At 35.5% G+C, this 26,290-nt stretch overlaps 1 protein-coding gene across 2 annotated transcripts in view; it reads left to right on the top strand.

Moving 5' to 3' along the window:
* The window catches only part of LOC135582305 (NAD-dependent malic enzyme 62 kDa isoform, mitochondrial-like), a 34,640-nt gene extending 14,039 nt beyond the window's left edge, over window positions 1-20,601 (top strand). The window contains exons 7-20 of one of the 2 annotated variants that reach the window (XM_065116434.1): window positions 517-620; window positions 727-810; window positions 4,743-4,849; window positions 7,884-7,995; window positions 9,071-9,184; window positions 11,884-11,949; window positions 16,365-16,437; window positions 16,514-16,600; window positions 19,418-19,472; window positions 19,565-19,636; window positions 19,737-19,799; window positions 19,871-19,985; window positions 20,071-20,169; window positions 20,294-20,601. In XM_065116434.1, coding sequence (XP_064972506.1) covers window positions 517-620; window positions 727-810; window positions 4,743-4,849; window positions 7,884-7,995; window positions 9,071-9,184; window positions 11,884-11,949; window positions 16,365-16,437; window positions 16,514-16,600; window positions 19,418-19,472; window positions 19,565-19,636; window positions 19,737-19,799; window positions 19,871-19,985; window positions 20,071-20,145 — 1,127 coding nt within the window. In that variant the 3' untranslated portion in view covers window positions 20,146-20,169; window positions 20,294-20,601. Of the gene's footprint in view, window positions 1-516; window positions 621-726; window positions 811-4,742; window positions 4,850-7,883; window positions 7,996-9,070; window positions 9,185-11,883; window positions 11,950-16,364; window positions 16,438-16,513; window positions 16,601-19,417; window positions 19,473-19,564; window positions 19,637-19,736; window positions 19,800-19,870; window positions 19,986-20,070; window positions 20,271-20,293 lie in introns of those variants that run through there. The other variant, XM_065116435.1, reaches the window with a different exon arrangement.
* The last annotated feature ends 5,689 nt before the right edge of the window (window positions 20,602-26,290 follow it).

Genomic DNA, 26,290 nt, shown 5'->3' with positions numbered 1-26,290 from the left:
ACCTGTATGACTCAATACTGTACTGGTCCAGGTCAGGACCGGTATGGAATTGGTACATGGGATTAAACCCCTTGGTACTAGTGCCATGCATTTTGAAAATTTTTATTATTTTATGCAATGATGTCTAACAGTATAGGTTGTGATACTGCCCGGTGTACGGATAGGTAAATATCCTATGAGTTACTAAAACAGGTATCAAATTGGTATTTAAATCCTTGGTATGAAGTATCACCAACTTTCCAAAAAGGATTCATTTTTAACAATAATTTAAAAGTAAATTCTTTTAGAATTATGCAATGCAAACCCATAAAGTATGTAATGGGTATTAGTATCCAACACGATACACTGAGCATCTTGATGTGTCTACTTATCATTGGTTCATGTACTTTGCAGGCCAAGGTTTATTATTAGACTTTATTATATGTCTAATTTTTATTTTTGATCACACTTCTTAAATATTGATAGACTATCCTAATTTTAACTTTTACAACTCATTCCTAATATATCATCAAGTAGATCTAGGACTTCAAGAGCATCGTCTTGATGGTGAAAAGTACCTGTCTGTCATCGATGAATTTATGGAGGCTGTCTTTACTCGATGGCCACACGTCATTGTACAGGTAATATTTAATGGCACACTATTATTTGTTATTCGAAAGTTGTAACCACCGTTTGGATATCTATCTTGATTAGATTAGATTTTTATAACATGTCTCTTTTTTACAGTTTGAAGATTTTCAAAGCAAGTGGGCCTTCAAACTATTGCAGCGTTACCGGAGTACTTATAGAATGTTCAATGATGATGTCCAGGTAAAGACAAAGGCATAAACTACTTATTATCATTTTATCTTTTCCAATTTCCTTATAATTACTTGCCATAATATTTAGGAGGTAGAAAAGGTTTATTCACCATGTACAAGGACCTAGGTGTGTTTTGTGCATGTATTGCAAGTCCTAGTGCTTCTGGATGCATCTAATGGAAGGACTTTAAGATATCAAGTGTGCTTCTGTAAAATTTGTAGTCCTTATGTTGACCTTCTACATCAAGCACAGATATTAAGCTACGATAATCTGCATAGGCAATGGATGCGAAGCTTTACCGCTTTTGTGCTATCATGTAAATTGTCTGAATTCATATTCGAGACCATTATAAGCTTTACCCCTTTCCTGCACACTGTTTTGTTTTGTCAAAAAACAAAACAGTGCTTTAAATATATCTCCTTCCCAGGTTAAAGTTTGAGCATAGAATATGACAAAAAGTGTTATTTTATGACATTTAAAATCTAGGATCAACCATTTGGAAGAAATCGATCAGGTCAACTCAGTGGGATTGGGTTTTATAGATTAGAGGATCAGTTTTTTTTTTGGAAAAAATAAATGAGAACATATTAAAGAACATTAAAAAAAAGAAATAAATTCTTCTGTGGACTTGAGAAAATGTTGAGTATGCATGGGACCAAGGTTCGCCGAACCGTACCGTACCGGCGTTTCGACGCTGGCTCGGTACGGTACGGTACGGCGTACCGAGCGGTATACCGAGGTGTACCGCTCGGTACACCTGATTTCACCGATTTATCACTCCGAAAATACCTGAAAATTAAAAAAAAAGTTAGGATAGAGTTTTCAAGTTACAAATAAATATAGTAATAATATAAGTTTAGCAAAATCAATGTAAATTTGGTAAAAATAGCATCACATATCTTTTTCGGGCTTTGAGGTAGTCTTGTTCGAGGTTCGTATTTCAGCTCGTTATAGATTGAAATATCTATAGAAAAATCAGTTGAATTGTTAGACTATTTTGTTACAATATAAACTCTAAAATTCAAATGAATTAAATAATCATATATCTAGATATACCTGATTATTAATTCTACCACCAAAACGAACGACAGGCCTCCACGGGTGGTGGATCGGGGTCCTCGATCCGATACATATCAATATGATACGTTTGTTTGACCCAATCATGAAATTGATCACATGACATAGTGTATTGATACACCGTATGCCATTGATGCATCAATGTGGTACTGATCGTAGATTGATCGTCATAAATCATATTTGTCCGAGGCAGCTCTTGAGGCATATATTGGTGTTGTTTTGTATCATGCTGTTGCTCAGAGAAGGATGACCAACTATCACCATACTGTTGTTGCCCATATGATTCTTCATAATACGATGGCTGTGAATACGATGAGTCTCTTTCTGTGTCTATATCATGTATGCTCTGTCGCATTTGTTCATATTCATCCACTGCCTTCCCCTTCCCCTTCTCCTTTCCCTTCCGCGCATAAACTTAACCAGTACCTTGTCGAGTTCCATGATCTAAATCTTGAGTGGCATGTGTAAAATATTGCTCCTCAGTCCATTCACCACCCTCAAGTTGTGCAGACGAGACCAACGACTGCCCGGTATCACCGCCATCATCTGTTGAGGCACTGCTGTCCGTGTTGCTGTCATGTCTCTGGACCGAACGAGAAAGAGAATGTGATTGTGAAGGTGTCTCGTCGCCCGACTCGATTCTTTCCAACGATGCAACTGATGCTATTGCCTTCCCCTTTGCCTTTGCACGTTGGGCGGACGAGTGTGACCGTTGGGTATCGGTAGTTCCTCGAGCAGTTTGACTCATACCTCTTGATTAGAAAGTTCTTCCTCTTAATCTTCCCAAATTTACCGATTGAATTCACAAATCGTTGTTTTATAGAGTTTATGAGAGAAAAGAAATGTTTGAGAGAGAGTTTAAGAGTGTATAATGAAATAGGAGAGAGAAGATTAGTTTAAATAGGAGGAGAAATGGCTACAACGGTCAATTTGACCGTTGGAGCACTGTAGCACTGCTACAGTGTGGTAACGGTCGATTTCGACCGTTACCGAGTGGTATCGGGCGGTAACGGTCGAAATCGACCGTTACCGAATGGTACCGGGCGGTAACGGTCAAAATTTCGACCGTTACCGCCCGATACAGGCTTTTTTTGGTGTACCGCCCGGTAGAGGGCGGTCCGCGTACCGGTCACCTCTCGGACCAGTACGTACCGCCCGTACCGGGCGGTACACATCGGTATGGCGAACCTTGCATGGGACCATGTCACTCATTGGCAGTCATTTTGTGGAAACAATTCGGTAACTCTTGGGCCCTTTATTTTTCGTCATTTTTTTCCACTTCCTCTTATCTTTTGCTTTCTGCTTATTTACTTTTCACCTTGAATTGATGAGGACCAACATATCCTCTCTATTTTTTAGGCATGCTCATATTTTTTTTTATGGTTGATCCCTTTCCAAATCAATCAAACCAGAGTGAAACTGGACAATTTTTCTTTGCACCATGGTCTGATAAGAGTCATTGAGCATTTGAAAGGGCAAATAACATATTCAAGACTCCCTCTTTCTACGAAAAATGTGTGAATGAGGTGCTCTTCAAAGTTTCATATATCCCACTCCATTTATGTTAATCTGGAATGGATTGACAGGTCATGTGCCATAGTTTGGTAAGAGGCATAGAACATTTAAAGGGACGAATGACATGTATGATGTATACCTCTTTTATGAGTATATGTAGATGGAGGTCTTTCTTGGGATTCTGAAGTTATATGACATAACCTGACCTATGATGTTCCTGTCTGAGACCAGTAAATTCTCACTGAACATGTTGTATGTTAAAGCACCATTTCTGTTCTGCCATGGTGAAGAAATGTGGAGAGAAAAGAAGGAACAGGGCAATGCCCTTAACGCCCATTGTGGTATAGCTATAACATACAACTACAATTTCCTCTGCAGGATCCCTTAGAACTGAAAATACCCTTATCTACAATTGTGATGAAATAAATAACACCATACACAATATACTTCTAGACTCTAGAGATCCATTCTATTTACAGGTAAGGTTGACAGAGAGGCTCCAGTCTTCAGCAATCCCATTATCAAATACATCAATTCACTGCAGGACGAGGGAACAGCTTTCCATTTTCTTAGTCGACTTTTATTTTAGATTCTATGCCCTTCAGCATCCTTGTTTCATGTTCAATGTCTCTCATTTGTTTGACTTTATTCTGTCTTCTCTCATTCATTTGACTCTTTATTCTGTCTATAACATTCCATCCATGTTGACTAGAAGTTATTATGTGGATATTACCTTATATTTTATTTTATCAGCAGCTCCAGCCCTTATTCTCAACATCATGCTTCATAATTGTCGGATCATCTACTGATTTAGAGATTTGATCAGTCACATTATCAGGATCTGGATGTTTTGAGAAATTTTTGCATTTAGTATCAAGTCACTGTCAGTTAACTTTTTATTACCATTAACATAGTTGTTACCCATATTCCATAGTTCCAAATAAAAATGAACATTTGTATTTGTTCGGATTGACAGTTTAGTGGCATTTCAGGTCCCTGTTTTTCTTATTTTGATTTTTCTCTTTTTTTCTTTGTATCTAATTCATAGTTCTTTAAGGAGCTACAGTTAGTGACATGAGTGCTTTGTGCTTTAGAGTTTAGAGACTTTAGACAGTGTGCTTTAACTACCAGATTATTTTTCCTTATGAGCATATTATGGAGTGGCTATCGTTTACTTATGACTTTGATATTGAAGACCAATTTAATTCATTAATATCCCAACATCTATATTAACCATGGATTACACTTTGATCAGTTAACTTTATGTACAATGCAAGTAATTTTAATTTCATTTGAAACTATATGTATTTAGCTCGAACTATTGTCTTTCAACCTACTTGTTGTTATAGGGAACTGCTGGGGTTGCAATTGCTGGTCTCTTGGGAGCCGTAAGAGCCCAAGGAAGACCAATGATAGACTTTCCAAAGCTAAAGATTGTTGTTGCTGGTGCTGGAAGGTTTGAAATGATGTTTATTTGTTTGTTTTCATATTTTCAATAGTTTTTGACGCATAAATGATTATCTTGATTCTTGGGTATGAAAACCTATAATAATCTGTTATTGCTGTAATAGCTTTTGCTATTATGAATAGATTTTCTTTCTTCCATTGCATAGAGAAAATGACTGCTTATGCATAGTTTCCTAGCTATTAAAAGAAATCAAATATAATATGTAAATATATAGTATGGCATGACAATCCTGTTCAAATGATAAGATAAAGTGAAGACAATTGTTTATTTGTAATTACGAAATGAGTTTATGTTTGCTGTGCAAGGTATGCCCTAATATACTTAACAAGCTGAAACAGTGTCCCCATGTTTTGCAAGAGATTTGCTCTCTGAGAAAACATTGGCAATATATCCTCTATGGTAAATGTGGCTACCAACTGATCTTGAGTACTAGATTATTATACTTGGTAAATGTATTAGTAACTTATACAAAGAATTTAGAGTTTTAACTGGAACATGCAATGCTAGATAGGGTTAGAATTTAAGACTAAAGTAGAGAGAAATTGAGATACAAGGACTGGAAAAAAATGTTTTTGTCTGAAAATGGAGCTGATTTGATTCATGTTGAGTTAGCCATCACCATGGACAAATCATTAAGGTATTTTTTTTAAGGCAGTTAAAAAATGTTTAAAGAAAACCATTTAGTGCATTTATAAAAATAGACGAGTAGCAATTTGCAAGATTAGTATCGGTATTTCCTTTTGGGATATTATGACCCAGATCAACAAGATTGATTAGGTTAGACTGCAAGTCGTAATTAGCTAAAGAAAACCTGAAAATAAAAATATACTCATAAAAGTAGCAAAAAATGAAAATAATATAAAGTTTGAGAAAATAAATAACTTCGTATTTCATAGAACATCTAGCTTCCTAAGAAGACATGAAATCAAATTGCAAAACACAAACAAAATTATAAAAAAATGTATAATGCAACCATTTTAAATTTAATTGGAAAATAAAATCTATTCATGCAAAATTACTATATGACAAATAACAATAGAAGTCATGTAAATGGCTCAAAACATAACAACTTGTAGCTTGGAAGATGGCCATGGATCCCATTGTAGCTCTAGTATTTCACTTATCACCATATGGGTGAAGAGGTCATGTAAAGACAAACAAAGAAAAAAATATCCAATGAGTGTCCATGGATCCATATAACTTTTGGCTATTGGTGATGAAATTGCACTAATGGTGGCAAATGATGAACACAATCATTGAAGCAAAGGACTAAAATGCCTGTTTAACTGGTACGGCCTGACCAGTCATAATTGATTTGAATCTTGTCTGATACATGGACTAGGACACGCTTTGCAGTAAAGCGCTTATGGACTAGGACACGCTTTGCAGTAAATTGACCACATAATATATGGTAGATACCATGGAACTCAATTTCGCATAGAACGATCTATACCAACTGGTTACCCACCTGTTTGTTGATCTATAATATACAGTCAGAATCATCTTTCTAATAAACGCTTGAAGAAGCTAGTACATGCTTTTAAAACATGCATATATCTGCTGTTCATTATTGAGGATCAAGAGTGGGGGGATGCTATGTAGATTTATTTAATTCTCAATTTGTACAAGATGAGACAAATATGTGCTAGATAGGTTAGCATTATTGAGAATTAGGATGATTCATCAATCGATAAAGTAGGAGATCCACCATATCTATCTAGATTTAGTGCTATGTAAATACGCGTATTGTTGGGATGATGACACCAAGAGGGGGCTGAATTAGTACAAGTATATGATTGAATTCTGTATTGTTTTCAATTAAAGAAGCAAGTATATAACAATTAAAGAACATAAGCAAGAGAAGAGAAATAGATAAGCCTTTTATAGTGGTTTTGTAAATGACCTACTTCCCAGTCCCGATTCCACATCTCTTGAGGCCACCAGTATTGTTCCCTAAATAAGTGAAGAGTAAGACCCTTACACGTTATACAATTTGTGACACCCCTCTCTTTACAAACTCATGAAAGAGATAGAACATTTAAGGGGGCAAGCGGGTTCACTGGGTCAATTGTTGGCCCTTTGCTTCTCTCCTATCTCCCTTTCTTTATTGGGAACCTGGTGAAGTTCGAATTTTCATGAAATTTTGGGCGTATTGCCAAAAATATTGTGCCAAAATGTAATGAGATCTGGTTTGAGGGTCTTTGTACATATGGACCGCAATGAATTTACATCTTTAGACAAATTGGCCACATAAATGAGAACTGAATCAGTGCTGGTGTAAGGGTCAAAACCATTTTGATATATCCTTTAGAATTAGGGTTTCGAGACTTTAGAGTTTAGACTACTCACTGCCTCTAAGTTGTCTTGCATCACCCTGAGTCTCCAACATGCTCTGCCTGCCACTTTTCTTTGAAGAAGACCAGAGGACAGGGCAAGATTTTAGAGCTAAATTGCTTCTCACTGGAGCCAAGTAGTTTAACTTCTTCATTGATTATCTTTGCCACATTATTTTCTGATTAAAGAGTCCGAACATATGACTGATGGTAACTCCACTCCTTGATAACTTCAGCATATGTTGTCATTCCCTACATGGTAGTAGGATCGCTAATGAATTTTCACTAAATCAATTCCAGAATCTAATTAATCAACTAATAATCACTAGGCATGATTTTCTTTAGCAAGATCATCGTAACTATCAGTTTCTTCTCTATTTGCTACTTCACTTCCAGTGGCTTATTTGTTAACTCCAGCATATGTTATCATTCCCTACATGGTAGGAGGATCGCCAATGAATTTTCACTAAATCAATTGCATAATCTAATTAATTAATGAATAATCATTAGGCATAATTCTCTTTGGCAAGATCATAATAACTATCAGTTTCTTTTCTATTGCTACATCACTTCCAGTGGGTCATTTGTTATGTTATATCATCTCTCTATATTTTTTTTTTATATTTTAGTAAACATGTGATCTTGATAATCAGATTAGCATATGATATGAAACTGTCATTCTTCAACAGTGCTGGAATAGGAGTTCTCAATGCTGCAAGGAAAACTATGGCAAGGATGCTGGGAAATAATGAATTTGCCTTTGAAGGTGCTAGGAGCCAGTTTTGGGTGGTTGATGCTATGGTGCGTGCAGGATTCCTTGTCACTTTTGATTGTAGTGTAGAAGACATTCACTTTTTTTATGATGTATGTTAATTGAAACACATACAGTCACTTTATTGCTCCAAGAAACTGCATCTGTTAGAGGGAGGGTACTCTCCTGTTAACAAATACTGAGCCAGGGCTGTTGCTTGATGTGACTATAATAATTAAAACAAGGTGGTGTTTCCAGTGGTCCCTGATGTTTACTACAATGAGCAACACAAAACTGTACATGAATTTTTGCTCATTTTAGCCTCTGAATGCTACTGGATTAGGCAACATCAGGCCCCAGCCTGTTAATGATGCTGATATAGCACAGATGGCCATCAGCAGCTGGTATTTAGTTAGTCTTTGTATCTTACTATGTCAACAATGCAGTGATATGGACTTAAATGATTCTATGAGGCTAATTGCTTGGTCAAATCATAAATAAAAAGTAGATGTTGATGGTTTTCTATGCCAAGATAGCATCAGTATTGCACCAACAATAATTCTCTTAATGAAGTAACATTTGTGCCACTAAATGGACAAAAGGAAAGTATAGGTTTAAGCTGCTCATCAAGTTTAAGTTCAGGGACAATTGGTGTTGTTGCATCTCCAGACAAAGTGCCATCTCTCTCTCTCTCTCTCTCTCTCTCTCTCTCTCTCTCTCTCACTACGGCCTGATTATTGTTGCATTGTCATAGATGGTAAATGATGTAATCTTTTACTTTGTCATTCAAAATGCTCCAGTAATGAAAATAATGGAGATTAAATTGTAATGGGATTAGCAAAATTTGACTTGCTGCAATGCTGACATATTGGCTACTATTTTCCATGGTTGTTCTTAAGGAATACCAGAACCTCTTTTAGGATGCTGTTGTTTTAAAGCTTGAGATTAGTTCTAAACAGAACCTTGTGATATTGGAACTTTTTCTGTTGTTTTGAGCCTCAAATAGACTTTTGTCCTCTGACCAATTGTGTGCTATATAGTTAAAATCTTTTCCTTAGAGATCTTATATATTTTCTAACTCGGAAGTATCAAGAAAATGATGTTCTTATTTGTATGATTTCTCAGGGTCTATTAACAGAAGGCCGCATGAATATTGATCCAGAGGCTTTACCATTTGTTAGAAAACTCAAAGAGTCAGAACGTCATGGTCTTCATGAAGGGGCAAGCTTAGCTGAAGTGGTAAGCATTTTGCTTGATGTGATATATTTTAAGGTTAGTTCAACGATTAAAATGCCACAATCGAGTCCTACCATGAACATAGTATGCACATACTGCTTGATGCTTTGGAGCAGGGTTTGCCTTTTCGGGTACCAGACCCATTTCAACAAACTATTGGAATGGTACATAACAGTTTGTACCAGTGTATCGAAACACGATATGCCTGTGCAAACTGGTGTTTCAACAAGGAAGAAAAAGAGGGTGAAGAGGAAGGGGCAGTGGAGGAACAAAGGAGGAAGGAGAAAGGAAGAAGGAAGAAGAAGAAAGAAGATAGAAGAGGAACGGTGCAGTGGTAGTGTCCCTGGGACGCAGCAGCAGCATTGAAGCAGCAGCAACAGCATCACAGCGGCGAAGAGGCAGCGCTACTGCAGCATCGCAGAGGCAAAGAGGCAATGGCAAGGGTTGCGGCATCATACACGAGAAGAGGGCTCACGTTCGCGAGCCCTTTGATTTTTTTTATTTTAATCGGACCACCCGAAATGGGGTGGTCCACAATCGGTCCACACTTAGACTGATACATACTGCCCGTACCTTACCATTTCGGGCGGTATAGCAATCACTGCATTGTAGTGCCTATAACAATCATCTGCCTTCAGTTTAGAAAGTGGCATGGCATGTGGCACTTACATGCAAGAAGATTTGAAGTACCGGTTGCCTCGGTTCGGTATGGACTATCCAGTAAGATCACTTCAAATGCATTGCCAAAAGATAACTCATACCAAATTTTGTCTGTTTGTAAACCCATTGCCCAATACTGGTACCAAGATATTTTCTTTATTTTTTAATATTCTTTAAATATGGCCTCTCGAAGGGCTATAAATAGCAACCGGCCTTTAGCAGTAGCTTCTCCCCTCTCTCTTCTTTACCCGCCTGTGTTGCACCTTTACCTTTTCCTCTGCCCTCATGAGTTTGAGAGTCATGCGATGATGTCAGCCTAAACCTTACAGTCCTTTGCCCTTATGACTATGAGGGTCGCAGCGATGATGTCGACCCAAGCCTTGTAGTCAACATCTATTCTTCCTTAAAGCATTAGTGCATGTATAAAGGGATGAGACAACGACTAGATGACTCGGTGATATGAGTATAGAAGCTATAGTGGAAGTGGGCCAAGTCAATTAAGCAAATCATCCATGACAAGAACCTCTATCGAGCCAAAGGGTGAAACAAGAGTGCTAGCTTGGGGCAGCCAATTGCCCTTCCTTAATTGAGCATGATAGGCAGCATGAGGCAGGCTAGATTAATTTCATCGAAGGACTTGGCAAGAGGATAGCATTTGACTTGATATGTTGATCTCGATCCTGTTGCTTACCCTCGTAGTCAACAAAACAAACACTAACGGAAAGGAAGGACATTGGGAAAGATATTATGAAGTCGTTCAACCAAGGATCGCACTTTCATATCCAAGGTTTGTACAGGTCCAGGGTTGGGCTAGTACCTACCATTAGATATCGATGTACTGATACAATGTACACCAATATGTATTGGGTTTTAAAAAAAAATTATTTTAGGATTTTTTTGTCCTATTTTCTTGGTTTATAGAATCAAATTAAATAAGAAAATTAGCTATAATAAATAGAAAATGTAAATTATATTGATCAAGAATAGAAATTCATATGATTATTCCATTAACATATAAAATTTCATATGCTATTCCATTAACATATAATAAGGACAAAATAGAGGTAATGTAGGAGGTGATTTTCTACAAATCAGATAATACATGGGAAAAGATTCAGGATGCCAACTGAATTGAGGGTTTGATGAACATGGTGGAGAAGATTGGTTTGCAGTCTGGGGTGAATTTCAAGAAGACTGGACAGCAATTGATGGAACACAAAGAAAACCTGTTTTGGACATCTTGTATAGCACATTGTATGGACTCGATGATGGACATCACATTAGTCAGCTGACATCAGTCACAACGATAGTGTCAAGGGTACAATTAATCACAAAATTCATCTTCAATCATCAATGGGTGCAGTCCTTAATACAGAAGGTCAAACATGAAGAGATCCTTTAACCTGGCTTCACTTGCTTTGACACAGCATTGAAGTCCATTCAACAAAAGAAACTTCAGTCCAATGTATTGTTCACATCAACAGAATGGGACAAATCTCGATATTCTAGTTCCATGGATGAAAAGAAAGTGAAGAAATACTTCCTATCTTCTAGGTTCCGTCTATAAATGGATAGTGGTTGGCTGGCACTAAATGGCAGTGGTTGCCCAGCACTAACAATCTCCCCATGCCATGGCAAGTGAACTTTTGTTAGTGAACCTTACTCCAAAAGGTGTTTTATATTTGAGAGCAGTATACAGCTGTTCAAACCTTGTTCAAAAGACCATTTATTTTAGGTATATGGAACCTGATTATGAAGAATGATTGTTTCATTTTCCAGATGTTTAAATCTTTATGCACAATGACATTGAAAATATATTGAGTCTGATTACGTAGACTGATGGTTTTGTTTTTAAGATATATAAATCTTTAAGCAAATAATGAATTGCAAATGAAGCTTTTTATCATGTCAAGCTTAGAAAAACTGAAATTTCATTATAAACTTGTTGAAAATCAGTCACATAGTTCATGTTCTCTATAGAAAATTTTCTCTATTGCATGTTATTTTAATAATTCCTTTTATCACTTTTGTTTATGAACTAGGTTACAAAAGTAAAGCCTGATGTTCTACTTGGACTATCTGCAGTTGGTGGCCTTTTCTCCAAGGAGGTACAAATTTATAGGAAATGATATGATAAATATTTATTGAAGTTATTGACATTTTGGTTCTATTTGTGTGTCAGTCTTATATATCCAACCGACAGAACATTTTAGCTATAGGACCTTAATATGGACTCAGTTTATCAATTAATTTAGTTATTTACATGAGTGACATCCAATATTTCGAAAAACAAATAATTTATTGGAGTAACTTCTATCGGCATATTTATGCATCTAATTCTAGTGATGATGCGTGCTTATTTCAGAAGTATGGAAAAAGCTTGCTTGCTAGCACATGTTTGGCATTCTGTTTATGTAGATAGATGAACACCATCTTTGGTCAGAGTTAGTGTTTGGATCTTAAAATAAGGATAGTTCAGTTTAGTCATAACTCGGTATCATTCTTAACATGTCAGTATTCTTTTGCGGTTATGAGTATCAAGTTGGAGTCAACTAATTTATCTTTCCTGCCACAAGGTAATAACATTACATCGATGCCACTTTTCATCAGAGATGAGATTTATGAACACTATTTGTCCATCAAAACTTCTAATAAAAGGTGGAATTGAACTTTTCCTTGGATTATTGTTTTTTAATTCCATCTTTGAAGTCAAATGATAATTATGTTCACCTTCTTGCTTAAGTAATCATAACTAATACACCATCAAGGATTTTTTTTCCCATGACATCATTCCTTGCCAACTATATTAATTCTTAAGCTATGGTGGAAGATCCGTAGGCTGCTTGCTGTCTTGCTGTGTTTCAATTTATTGGAAAAAAGCACTCTTCCTTTTAAAGGATCAAAGAGTTTAGATTTTCGACAATACTTTTATGAGTACATAATATATACATTCATCATACTTTTCCAGAATAATTTACATGGAATCACTGTAAATTCTGTGTTGTTATATTTCAGGAGGAAGTCCAAGTCATTTATACATTCATCTATCTTTATGGCTTGATGGAATCATTCAAACAAATTCTGTAAATCGCTTGAGAATTTCCATTTATACTCAAAGTCCTAGACATTTTATAACAATCAATTGCCATATGTTGTATCTAATAAAAATTAGAGACTCAAGACCCCATTCGTAAATTATATCTTCATATAGTATAGCAAGTTTTTTGAACTCATTATTGAAGGCTTTTGTTTGTTCATAGTCCATACCATATATTCTGCTATTGCGAAAATGTCCTAAGGTCATCGAATGACTGAGAAAAATAGACTGTATTGTTGCTATGTTGTTTTCACCTAGGTGCACTAGAGTCATGTCATGTGATGCTAACTTCTAAGCATATTATTCGTCTAGAATAAAATGTTAATCACTAAAGTTAAACATAAGATGATAAGATGATATGACATTGACAAGTTTTCTTTGCCCCAACTTGCTGAATGTTGGAGACTTCCGTTAAGAGTTTAGCCAAAACCTTTTAGTGAATTATTATGTATATGAGATAAACAAAACACGATATTAAACTAACAAATAGGTGCATACATTTATGTGAACACATATTTTTGGAAAAAATGATTATTTCTCTATGGGAGAGGAAATGTGTGCCACTTGCTACATGGAAGCCAGTAGTAACTAGGTCATCACCAGTCACACAAACTTTGGCTCCTTGGGCCATGCCATGTTTAGTCCAGAATTGGGCTAAACAACATGACCTTCAAACTTTATTTGGGCTTTACCCAAATTGGATGTTCTGGCTTTTTGATCAAGGGCCAAAAGCTATGCCTGCTCGAGTTCCATACAAAACTCATAGATCAAGGTCTTGCTTCTCATCTTCATTGTTTCCCTTAGCTTAAGCTATTGCTTTGGTGATGCTCTCAACAAGTGGCTCCATGATGTCCCCTGCAGAATCTCTGTTCTTCTTGTCATTGCATCTAGAGGATAGATCTTGTGTTAATGTACGAGTCTTAAGAACCAGACATGAGAATCATCAAGGTCAAAGGGTTTGTTATAGAATAAGAAGAGAAAACAATTTTTTTCAAGGTTTGCCTTACTGGTCTGAACTGGTGTACCGGCCGATCGATAGTATGATATGTACAACTCCATATGAACATACCATGTGTCAATACGGCGAGGCATATTGATGGCACCAGAAAATGGCCGAAAATAGATCCAAAATTCCTAAACAAAGAGAAAAAAGTTATATTATGGTTTTTAAGTTAGAAGTGAATATGATTTTAGTATAATTTTAGCAAAGGTCATCTAAATTAGGAAAGAATAGTGACATCTTTTTCAAGTTTTAGGAGTAGCTTTGTGGGACGTTCTGGGCTTTCATTTCGTTGATATTAAATTATCTACAAAAAAATAATTTAAATTACTAGATTATTTGTTAAATACCTTAAACTTTAATATTCAAATGAATCAAATAATCGATGGATGGATATACCTGGTTCTACCACCAAAAAGAATGACGAGACTCAATGAGCGGTAAATCGGGGTCCTCGATCTTATGTATCTGTATATCAATTTAATATATTTTTCAGACCTAATCTTGAAATTTATCCCATGACATAGTGTATTGATACATTGTATGTCATTGGTACATCAATGTGGTGATGGTCATAGTATGATTATCGTGAACCACACTTGTCCGAGGCGGCTCTTGAGGCAAGTACAATTGTGGCATGTATTGGTGCAGAGCATGAAGAATGTTGAAACTTCTACTTTCGTCACTGATCTGTAGCTCCATATATAAGATCGATCACCATACTGTTGCTCGAAGAAAAATAATCGACTATCACCATACTACTGCTCAGAGAAGAATGACCAACTATCATGTCGAGCTCCATAATCTGAATCTTAGGTGGCATCCATAAAATATTGTTCCTTGATCCATACACCACCCTTAAACTGTGTCGATGGGACTATCGACTCCTCAATGTTGCTGCCATCGTCGGTTGAGGTACTACTGTCTACGCCGTTGCCATGTCTCCGAACCGAGCGGTTTGCTGAATGCGATTGAGAAGTTGTCTATGTACCTTTGATTAGAGAGTTCTTCCTTTAACTTAGGTATTAATCCTCCCTAATTAGCCTCCTAAGTTTGATCCAATCCATAAATTATAGCTTTGTAAAGTTTTAAGAGAGTGAAAATATGAGAATGAGAAAAAGAAGTGAGTGAGAAAGAGATTGAGAGAGTATAAGAGTATGAGAGAATGAAAATGGGTGAAAGAGGGGGAGAAAAGGGTTTAAAAACTCTTTCAAATGGATCTGACCGTTGGAAAGTGTTAGATATGAGCCGTCCATCGGTAATGGTTGAAATCCAACCGTTACCGACTAGTACAGGTTGGTAAGGGTCAGATTTCGATCATTACCTAACAGTATAGGCCCATATCGAATGATATAGAGCCTTTTAGTATATACCACCCGGCACAGGATGGTCCACGTACCAAGAGCACTAAACCAATCACAGTATACTGCAGTACAGCGAACCCTGATTTTTTTTTTATTACAAGCCGTAACAATGTTCTAACTTCATGTGCTGGGCTAAATCAGTAGAAGGCCTTTACGGAGTTACCAGCCCTCACTCCCAAGTGTCTCACTAAGATTGGTTTAGTGCTCTTGGTACCAAGGAACTAATCGCAGATGAAGTGATGGCTCCGAGAATGAAGCTAGATATAATTAACAGGTTCAAGTGGAGGTGTTGAAGTTTTGCTAGTTCTGTCAACAATGGTTCTTGGATCACACTCATTTTGTGTGTCTAGTGCCTAAGGTATTATGATTAATAATGTTTTCTTTTGCATTTTAATTACTTCTCTTTTCCATATATTCACTTTGTTATATCCTTCCTGGTCTTTTAGATGTACTGGTTTTGTATTTTGTTATTGGACATATCATTTTCTTATCATATTAAATATAAGAGGAACTGGACATTTTACTATTTTTTCTAAATCTGGCATGGGATATAGTTTTTAGCTTTTGTAAGGAATTTCTGTGGCCCATTCTTGTATTAAATTAAACTAACCTTATAGATCTTGTGGTTACTCATGAGCTCATGATTCCTAAACATGGCTACACTTTATTTTAGCATTATAGTACATGATTTGGGTAGATTTACAAAAGAAAAAATCAACTGGTCACTCATGTTTGCATTCTATCACTTCACTCATATTGAGGTGAAAAGAAAAATTCCAAAGAACTACATTTGGTTACATTGGTTAGATATCTTTTATATTTTGATTTCTATGGACTCCCATGATTATGATTTTATGTTGGTTGGATGATATTTACATCTGAGTAGGCCTTGCTGTTTGTATTCTGAATTTTATTTTCTTATGTTTTACTTCAATTTCTTTTAAGTGTATCTTTGGCCTATATTCACGTTTGCTGCTCAAATGTGTTATCAAGTTCTAACTAGTTCCTAAGCTGTAGAAGGTTATCAAGTTGCTATAACATAAAATGGTATGTTGTACTTAGGTTTTAGAAGCCTTAAAGGATTCATCCTCCACTAGACCAGCAATTTTTGCTATGTCCAATCCAACACAAAACGGTTTGTAAAATTGAAGTACTTAAGCTATTAATCTTATTATGTTTTATCTCTGATTTTTTTATGTCTAATTTGGTAGCTGAATGCACTCCTGAAGAAGCCTTCTCCACAGTGGGTGACCACATTGTATTTGCTAGTGGAAGTCCGTTTCATGATGTCAATCTTGGTATGTGTTGTATGTAACTTTATCTTCTTGTGTGCTTTTTGTTTGGTTGGGAGTTACGTGCTTGTTTCTGATGGAAAGAAATGCATGAACATGCAATTAGTTCAGAAATTTCTTGCCTCAGAAAAGTTCAGAAATTTTAATATAGAATTGAACATTACAAATCAATCGTCAGCCATAAGAAATAATAAGAAAGTTGTTTTTTCTTTCTCTATGAGAACTGCTCTAATGAATCACATGGAGCATCACACTAAAGTACTACAGTGCAACTCATACGTGTACTTCAATTTCTACTGCTAGCTTTAAAATGGTTTGGCATTTTAAATACTCATCTGGATTATTGTTGAGACTTGAGACCCAGAATGAGAAACTTAGAAGAACCTACCTTGAGCATCTATATTTTGGCTTCTTTCTGGTATATTTTTTTCTATAGATCATCAACAATAGTCTTGCATATTGTGCATCATGACCCCTCTTGGACTTTTCAATTGAGTTGTTAGAATCATGACTATAGTTACCCCTCTTAGACTTTGCAATTGAGTAATTGGACTAGTGAATCTGATGATTAGATGAGATTCCATCTTAACAATTTTGCACCAAGAAAAGGTAGCTTACACAATATTGGTCTGGTGATCTACCAGACCACTTACTAAAAGGTTAAAGTTTTAAAATCTCATACTATGAGTTTTACACATAAAACATTAATTTTACACTTAAAATATTGGTCTGGTGGTGGTGGTGTGTCAAATCTATTTACTAAAGGTTAAACATTTAAAACTCATTCAATAAATTTAGACGCGATACTTCATCCAAAAGGCAAGTTTCAAAAAGTTGCGAGAGTCGATAGTTCAAGTGGCACTGCAACTTTAGTTCTCATCTCAGGTAGGATTGTTATCAAAAGGTATATTGACCAATTGACTCAATTAAAGGTCTTTCAAGTGAGAGTTTTTTGGTTCAAGAATCCTATGAAAATCCTCAAGTAATATCTAAAACATCGGTATGATAGTGTTAATCCAACCTACTTATAAAGGGTTGACAGTTCCAAATCTCATTCAACAAATTTACATTTAGAACATATACGACCACCTACCAAAGGTTGAGACTGGAAAACTACATCTTTCAAAATTTCACATCCAAAATATTGGTATGCTAATGGTGTACTAGATCCATTTACCAAACATGTAAGGTTCTAAACTTATCCAATAATTTTAGACTATAAACATTGATATCGTGATGGTATACAGAATCTACTTCCCAAAGAGTGAGGATTGAAAATCTCGCCCGAGAAGATGTACACCTAAAGCATTGATGTGGTGGTATACCAAATCTATTTACCAAAGATTGAGGACATGAAACTACATCTAATAATTTTATACCTAAAATATTATTCTAGTTGTGGTGTACCATGTCTAGTTTATAACTTTATCCAATGAATTTTATAAATAAAATACTAGTCTGATATTAGTGCACTAACTCACTTACCAAAGATTGACAGTTCAAAATAAATTGACACCTAAAATATTTGTCTCGTGGTGATGTACTAGATCTACTCAACAAAGTTTAGGGGCATTTGAAATATCCTTGATAAATTGTACACCTAAATCTAATTGTGGTGTTCAATTTTGTAATTAATTAAAAGTTGAAAATTCAAGGCTCCATCCAACAAATTCTTAACTAAAATATTGCCCTAGTGGTGATGTACTAGATTTACTTATCAAAGGTTGAGGTTCGACATATCATCCAATAAATAGATACCTAACATATCGTCTAGTGGTCCTATACTAACCCACTTACCAAAGGTTTAAGATTTAAAATCTAATAAATTTACATAAAATATTAGTTTGATGATGATGGTGTACCTAACTCATATATCTTAGGTTGAGGATTTAAAATATTATTGTATAATTTTTATATCTAAAACATTGATCTAATGATGGTATATTAGACCCAATTATCAATGGTTGGTTGAGTGATCAAAATCTCATCCGATAAATTTACACCTATAATATTATTTTGATAGTGGTAACAGGATCTGGTTACCAAATATTGAGGTTTCAATCCTCATTTGACAAAATTGAGAAAATTGCAAATGTTACCTAGCTTGGTAAAAATTTTAACTATTGATAACAAGGTCCTGGAATTGAGTCTTATCTTGACCACCTACCCTCTGCAAATAAAGAAAAAAATAAAGCTGCTAATCTACCATAGATTGTACCAGTAATAAAGGACAAGTAGGCATTAATATTTTATTTGAAACTGTCATATACTTACGATCCTGTGGTCAAACTTTTTGAAAGCTTCGACGATTCATTGACAATCATCTACAAACTTGAACTACAACATAACCAATCAGCAAGGAAATTGTAATCTCCTACTTATGTATAGCAATCCAAAAGGCATGTAATGCCAGTTGATTTGGAGAGTGATGGGTGTTCATAATCATTGGTAGTGTTCCACTTAAGATTTGAGCTGGCTTCATGCTAGATATTATAATTAAAAGCAATAAATGTTTTGAAATATTAAACATCCAATATTTGCTTACATGGAGGGTCATCTTTCACTGGGAATGTTGCCCTACACAATGGTAGGAAAATATCCATATACCCAAACCCTATTATTTGGTATCTTATATACTATTTCCCTCAAGCCCATTAATTCCGTCCATCTACAAGTTGCTTGAAGCGTTAATGGGTTAGATGCGTGACCCGAAGTGCAACAAATTAATATGTTCTCATTAACCTAGCATATGATATAAAAATAATTGGATAAAACAAGTTGCTACTATTTTTTTATCACAAGTTGTGATGTTGCTTTTTGCAGGAAATGGTAAGATTGGCCACTGCAACCAAGGAAATAATATGTATCTGTTTCCCGGGTTAGTTGAGCTGTATCTTTGCTTCTTATAACTTGGCATCGCAACTTAGCTGTTGGTTTTTTTTACATCTGAGCAAGGCCCTTACCTTTCAGGATAGGCCTCGGTACACTTTTGTCTGGTGCACGTGTTATCTCAGATGGTATGCTTCAGGCTGCAGCTCAATGGTAGTCTCAGTAACGTTGTCTAACAGAGGTTTCATTTATTGTGTTAGAGAGGTCATTCTAATGACTTTTGTGTTTACAAATGACCTGCAAAACATATCAGTTTGGCATCATACATGAAAGAAGAAGAGGTTCTTAATGGGATAATATATCCTTCGATATCCAGGTCTGTGGTGAATCTTCCATAACTGAGAACATTGAAGACTATATGTTCGTTCTTATATATGATGGTTGCAGCATAAGGGACATAACCAAGGAAGTAGCTGCTGCTGTCGTAAGAGAAGCTGTAGCAGAGGATCTTGCTGAAGGATACCGTGACATGGATCCCCAGGAGCTTCAAAAACTCACACAGGTGAACAGTCATTTTATCTTGTTCTGTGATAGTAATTCAGAAAGCTCTAATTGATTTACCTTGGTTGTTGCTCCTCAAATTCTAGGAGGAAACTGTGGCATATGTCAAGAAGAACATGTGGGAACCCCATTATCCAACCTTGGTTTACAAAAGAGAGTAATCATCACATTATCTGTCTCTGAAGGTAGGTTCTAAAGTGGGCCGACCGACACGTTATGTGGCATCATTGAACTTTAACATTTTGATGATCATTTTCAGGCAAACTCTCATCAAGACTTACGGATCTTTTTTTTTTCTGTCTGTACCAGTATTAAATACTATAATTCTCCATTGGGACAGCAGATCTGGGGGTTCATTCTTTCTTTGAGAGTTGCTGCATCACATTTGTAAGTTTGAGGGTTTCTATGGCTAGGAATATCACGTGTTATAACTGCACTCGGGCCAAGAATTTAGTTATGAACACACAGAAACGGCATAATCTTTTCCCTTCAAACCATGTTTTTCTGTATGACAGTAACGCAACATCAGATAAAAATTTGAGTCCAGTGATAAAATTCTTTCGATGCTTAAGTACTAAAGAGCTCAGTAAAATTAGTTCTTCTATAGGTTCCCAACATTACCAGCACAGCCCTCATGGTCAGCTCATGTTGAGGTTTAATTGGTAGCCTATAGTTTGATTAGATGTCATGGGTTGAGTTTTATTGGCTATTTATTCAATTTGTTGATCTTTGTTTTTTCTGATTAAAAAAAAATCTGCTGTTGATGAACAGATGACCTTTTACTACTATTTTTTTCATTCGGTTTATAAGTCGATCTGGCCATACAAGTGGAAAAGCCTGATCTAGTTGAGGATTGACTGGTTACGCAAATCAGGTCTGATTTCCTTTCTCTTGACCCGAGTCGTAAAAAAGAAAAAGAATTTCTGTTTAAAGACAATCATTCTTGACAGATAATGAATTGATTGGGTCACACATATTTAATTGGCAGATAATACAGCATCTCAAATCTGCTCCGAGAGGTAGAATAGATGCCGACAAATAACTCTGTTGCATAGTAGTCAAGTAGAAATGTGTTCTATCCCACACGAAGATCCATGCACCTGTGTGTACCTCATATCCTCCTGCAATGCCTGTTGGAACCTTACATTTTTTTGGCCTCAAGTTCTACAGAAGCATAGGCAATCTGAAAGATGTACTCTCTTCCATCTATTCATATATGGACAATGAGTTGATCATTATTTTTTGACTTCAAAAATCCATCTGAATTGATTCTTGATCTGTAGACTAAGAAAACCTTTTCTTTCAATGCCTTACATCATTATAATTACAATTATTCCACATTCAAAATTAATATGCCTCCTGTTATCCTCCCCGATATAATGATGTAATCATATTTCACATTCATCTTCTATCATCAAGATCCAAAATTTTGTTTTCCATTATAACTAATATACATGTTTCTTCTTGACTTTGGTATTTGCTGCTACCGAATGAATTGAATAACATTTTTTTTCCTCAATTACCTTGCTACCAATATAGACGTCTATAAATTGAATGCAACTAGTGTAATCTACAAGAAGCTTCAATGCATGTAAAACAAAGGATTTCCTTACTCAAAATATTTGGCATAGAGGAAATATTTTTATCATAATGAGAGGATATGAGAAAAATATTTTAAAAAAATGATAATTTGTGATTCGGCTAATTGGAATGGACAAACAAAAGTCATACCGTTTACTGAATGGAAAGTCGGCTGAGGTACTCCAATTTGTCAGCGACTGATTGGAGCGTGTTTTCAAGTCTGGTATTCTCGCACCTAACTCCTTTAACAGGGCATGATTTTAACTACCACAAACTTCAAATTACTTTGTGTCTGATTCGCCAAATTTTTCTTAAGAAGAAAGATAGAAGCCTGTCGCTGCAATTTCATCCAGCGGATGAAGTATATAAGAATGGCATCTTAGTAAGCTGCTCACAGAAAAAGATGGGTAGAATATATCGAACCATCATCAATGACTGAAGAAATAACTACTGTTCAAAAATGACCTACATATTTTTTTTTGATAGAAAACCATGTCACTGATAAGATAACTAAAACTCTTACTATAGCCATCATTCACCAAAACACATTTCATGTAAACGTTATTGTGAACTTTGTCAGATTTCACATCCTATATATCAAAACATTGAAGGTCAAAAGTCAGAAAGGAAAAAGATTCAAAGATTCAACAGCAACGACAGTACTATCTCATGACAGGAATAACATCATGCCACTGATCAAGTAAGACTAATACTGGTCAGAAAGTGCTGGGAATAATACTCAAATTCTAATATGTTTGAAATTTTTAGTAACTATTTGCTCCACAACATACCCTAGGCACATTATTTGAGCAAGCTGTTGTAATAAAGCCTCTCTTCCCATCACTCCTACCCCATTCTCAGTATGTTGCTACAAAACGCTTATGTTATGAAATTCCGATTATGAACAAAAAAAAAATGCAATATCTACATCTTACTTCATGGAAAGATAAATAGACGAGAAAAATGACTAACATTCATGAAGACCACACCACAATATAAATCATAGTATAAACGAGAAAAAAATAAATAACACATGAACTTCAATCTTTTACCCTAGTTCATGTCGTGCAGAGTGCAGACAATGTTAACATAGTATCTCAAAGCCATACTGTTACTAAGTGAAAAAAACAACAGGCACCAAATTCTGCATCATATTCCAAACTCAGGGAGATCCCTTTTACTTTAATTGGTTTCAAGTAATTTCATACAAAGAAGACGATAGAGTACAACTATTATCAAAAGAAGTTTTAACAAGAAATGAAAAGTTTAACTTGTGCCAGAAGCTTATAGAAATCAGCCCCAATATCTGGGTAGTCATGAACATAAGCAAGTTTGTCTAATCACATATTGATCCACCCTTGACTAGAACCTAGAGATGGTTAAGATCATGGTCCGCCTTACCGGTCTGTACCGGTTTATCGATCGACCATTAGTATGTTATGTACCAAACCATACCGATGTATCGACACATGATACGATAAGATATACTGACAAACTGGTATATACCACTCATACCAGTCCCCTATTGGATCAATATATACCGCCTGTATCATATGGTACTCCATGGTACGACGACCCTTGGTTAAGATAGTAATAGTTAAGATAAATTCCAATCAGATAAGAGAGTAACAGGTCTAAATCTTGGTGGCAGGTTTCTGCTGTTATAAAATGAAAAGCAAGCTGTTATAACAAAGAAACGCCAGAAACTTTCTCTGATAATGCTGTAACGAAAAGAGAGAGGAAAGTAGAATGGAAGAAAATAAACTAGATACAAAAGAAAAGGGGAGGAAGATGACTCAGATAAAAAAGATAACCACATAAAAGGAAACGATGACAGGACTATAGACTGAGCAAGTTTCTGCTTTTGAACCAGGAAAGTAGAGAATATTTGATTTAGTAACAAAGAAACAACAGTAGTCTGATGTAATGGTGCCAATTCAAGTGGGAAGGAAAAAGTACTGAAGAATAGAGAAGAACACGGCAATGACCTTTCATAATACCATGATAGACAATCAAAGATGACAAAAAAGCTAAGAGGTCTTTAGTCCATTCTGAATGGCAAGTTTCTGTTGTTAGACCAACAAGGAACAAGATTATGTGATGTAACAACAATTAAACACTATGACTTACATTCTATCATGTACCCTTAGCTATAATATTCGGATGTGTATCCTTAACTATATTCATATTTGTTGGTGAACACTTAATGGTAGTCATTTGTACTACAATGAATTTTGTTTTGATATATCACTTTGACTATATTTATATATTTCTTATGAAAATGCATTCAAATATATGTTGCTTTGAAGAAATTTATTCAAAGTCTTATATGTTTATAATTTACAAAATATGTGAGGCTTATGATTTGCAAAACATCTGAACCTATGTCATGATTTACGTATAAGCACTAAGAAAGATCTGTGTTCTTATGAATTTTGAAAGAAAATGCTTACTGAAAAGTGATTTATAAGTTTAACAAAAAGTTTTGATTTGTATATCGACTCGACAGCCAACTCGAGGTGCCCAATCCATCATATCTCTAGTTTGGTCAAACTCAGATTTCGTGAGAACCAGTTTGTTTTGATTATATTATACACACAAGCCCTAACTCCTCTACCAAATGGCAAGCAATAGAAAGCTCCATCCAGTTATTTCTCTTTTCTTCTCTATTATTGATTGTCTTAGGATGCCTACATTCTTGCAAAACACCATCATATCTGGAAATGTAAGGTATTTTAAGATAAAGATTAACATATTATTTTTTCCAATTTCTATTTTACCATGAGAAATTCTTCTCAATCAGATATTCTAAGAATTTAATAGGTTTGACTAAGAATTATTCTCTTCATTTTAGATCTAACTTAAATATTATTTTGTTAATTAAGTGCTCTATAGATGGTTAGATATATGTAATTAATGATTTAGGTAACCATTTGCATATTCAATTATATAAAACTCATGTTTGATTTAAGTTTTTTTAATGATTATTTTTATCCTTAATTATATTTTTTATCTTTTATAACGTGGGCACCTTGCTTTAATCGAATGAGTGGCTAGGCAAGTGCTTGGCGCCTTGAGCAATTTAAAACATTGGCACCTTTTAGCACCTAACATCTGTAGTGCTTGGTGCCTTTGACAACATTGATATGAGCACATGACCCAAAACTTACCAAGAAAATCACATTCCAAGACTCATTTATTAAAACCCCAAACCCATTAACTCAGGTTCTAGTTCATCAAAAATGATTTAACTGGGCCATGTTTCACTTCTTTCATATAGGTTTTGAATGAGAAAGACCATAAATATCCATCTTAACCTCTCATTGCCTCAAGTCAACTTCTCAACATTGAAAAAGATCAGAGATTGAAGAAAAGCCTGCCGAACTAAAAGTATATGATCCTTTTTTTTCTTGTGTGATCTTTAGTTTGTGATAATCAGTTTATTTTTAGAATGGCACACACCGATTGATTAGACACGTAGGAAATTGTGGGTGTTGTCAGCAGCCTAGTACATTGGATAAAAATTTACATATAACCTATCATCAACACATTTTTATTCCTGCAAATTTCCAATGTCTGGCTTTAAGAACCTTCAATTAAGTATTATAAATAATTGTTTCGCTTATCAGACAAGTTGGTACTTGGGACCTCCAATCAAGGTTTGCAATACCGAATGACACCGCCCGTACCGAGCGGTACGTACCGGTCCGTCAACAGACCGGTACACAGACCACCCGCTATTGAGCGGTAGCGTCGATTGAGGCGTTATCGTCGACAATGACCAAGGGAGAAGAAAGAAGAGGGAGAAGGGGAAGAAAGAAATAGAAAAAAAAGGGAGAACCTGGAGATCGCCGTTCTCCTCCTCGTTTGTCGACGACTTCTCGTCCGCACGAGGGAGAAGAGGCATCGACGTCGCGGGGCAGAGAGAGACAAAGAATTTATTTTTTCTTCTATTCTCAGGCAACGTCACCTGCAATTTTTTTTTTTTTAATCCGAGGCGACGTCGCCACGCATAGAGGTAAACCAAGCAATTTACCTATATATATATATATATATATATATATATATATATCGAGCGGTATACCGAAATATACCGCTCAATATATAATACCGTACTGTACCGAATAAGTCTCGAAATTTCGGTACGATACAAAATTTCAATCCTTGCCTCCAAGAGGAAGTTAAATGATTAAAATAGACTATGTAATGCACAAGGAAATATTAATCAAGAAAAAACAAAGAAAATATAACAATATCCTATTATTAATGGATAGGACCAACAAGTGAAAAAAATGAGTATAACAACAACAAGAACAAGTCACAATGTCTTAATCATTTAGGGCCAACTATATGAATCTTTTCTCAATAACAAGCATAATAAAGCAAGGTAACATCCCAGGTTAAATCACATATAAGAGTATGATGAATAAAAAGCTATAGATATGGAATAAGAGTCATGCTTTGGGCTAATATATAATGCATTTAGAAGTGAATCAGCAAACTTACACAAAGCATGACATTTTGGTCTAAATAACTGCCAAAACAGTCATAACCAAAATTCTCATGCAAGTGAACACTCTTTAGACTCATATTCACAGAGCCAAAAAAAAGGAACAGCAAATCACAAATTTCAGGTAGTATAGATGCCTAATTGATTGGAATCAGAACATAGTCATTTTGAATGAAATACCAATCTTATTCCACTTCTAACTAGAGAATGCAATC

The sequence above is a fragment of the Musa acuminata genome, chromosome BXJ2-7 (assembly GCF_036884655.1).
Source record: "Musa acuminata AAA Group cultivar baxijiao chromosome BXJ2-7, Cavendish_Baxijiao_AAA, whole genome shotgun sequence".
Lineage (NCBI taxonomy): Eukaryota > Viridiplantae > Streptophyta > Magnoliopsida > Zingiberales > Musaceae > Musa > Musa acuminata.
The sequence above is the reverse complement of the archived record's forward strand: the minus strand, read 5'-3'. Positions and strand labels throughout refer to the sequence as shown.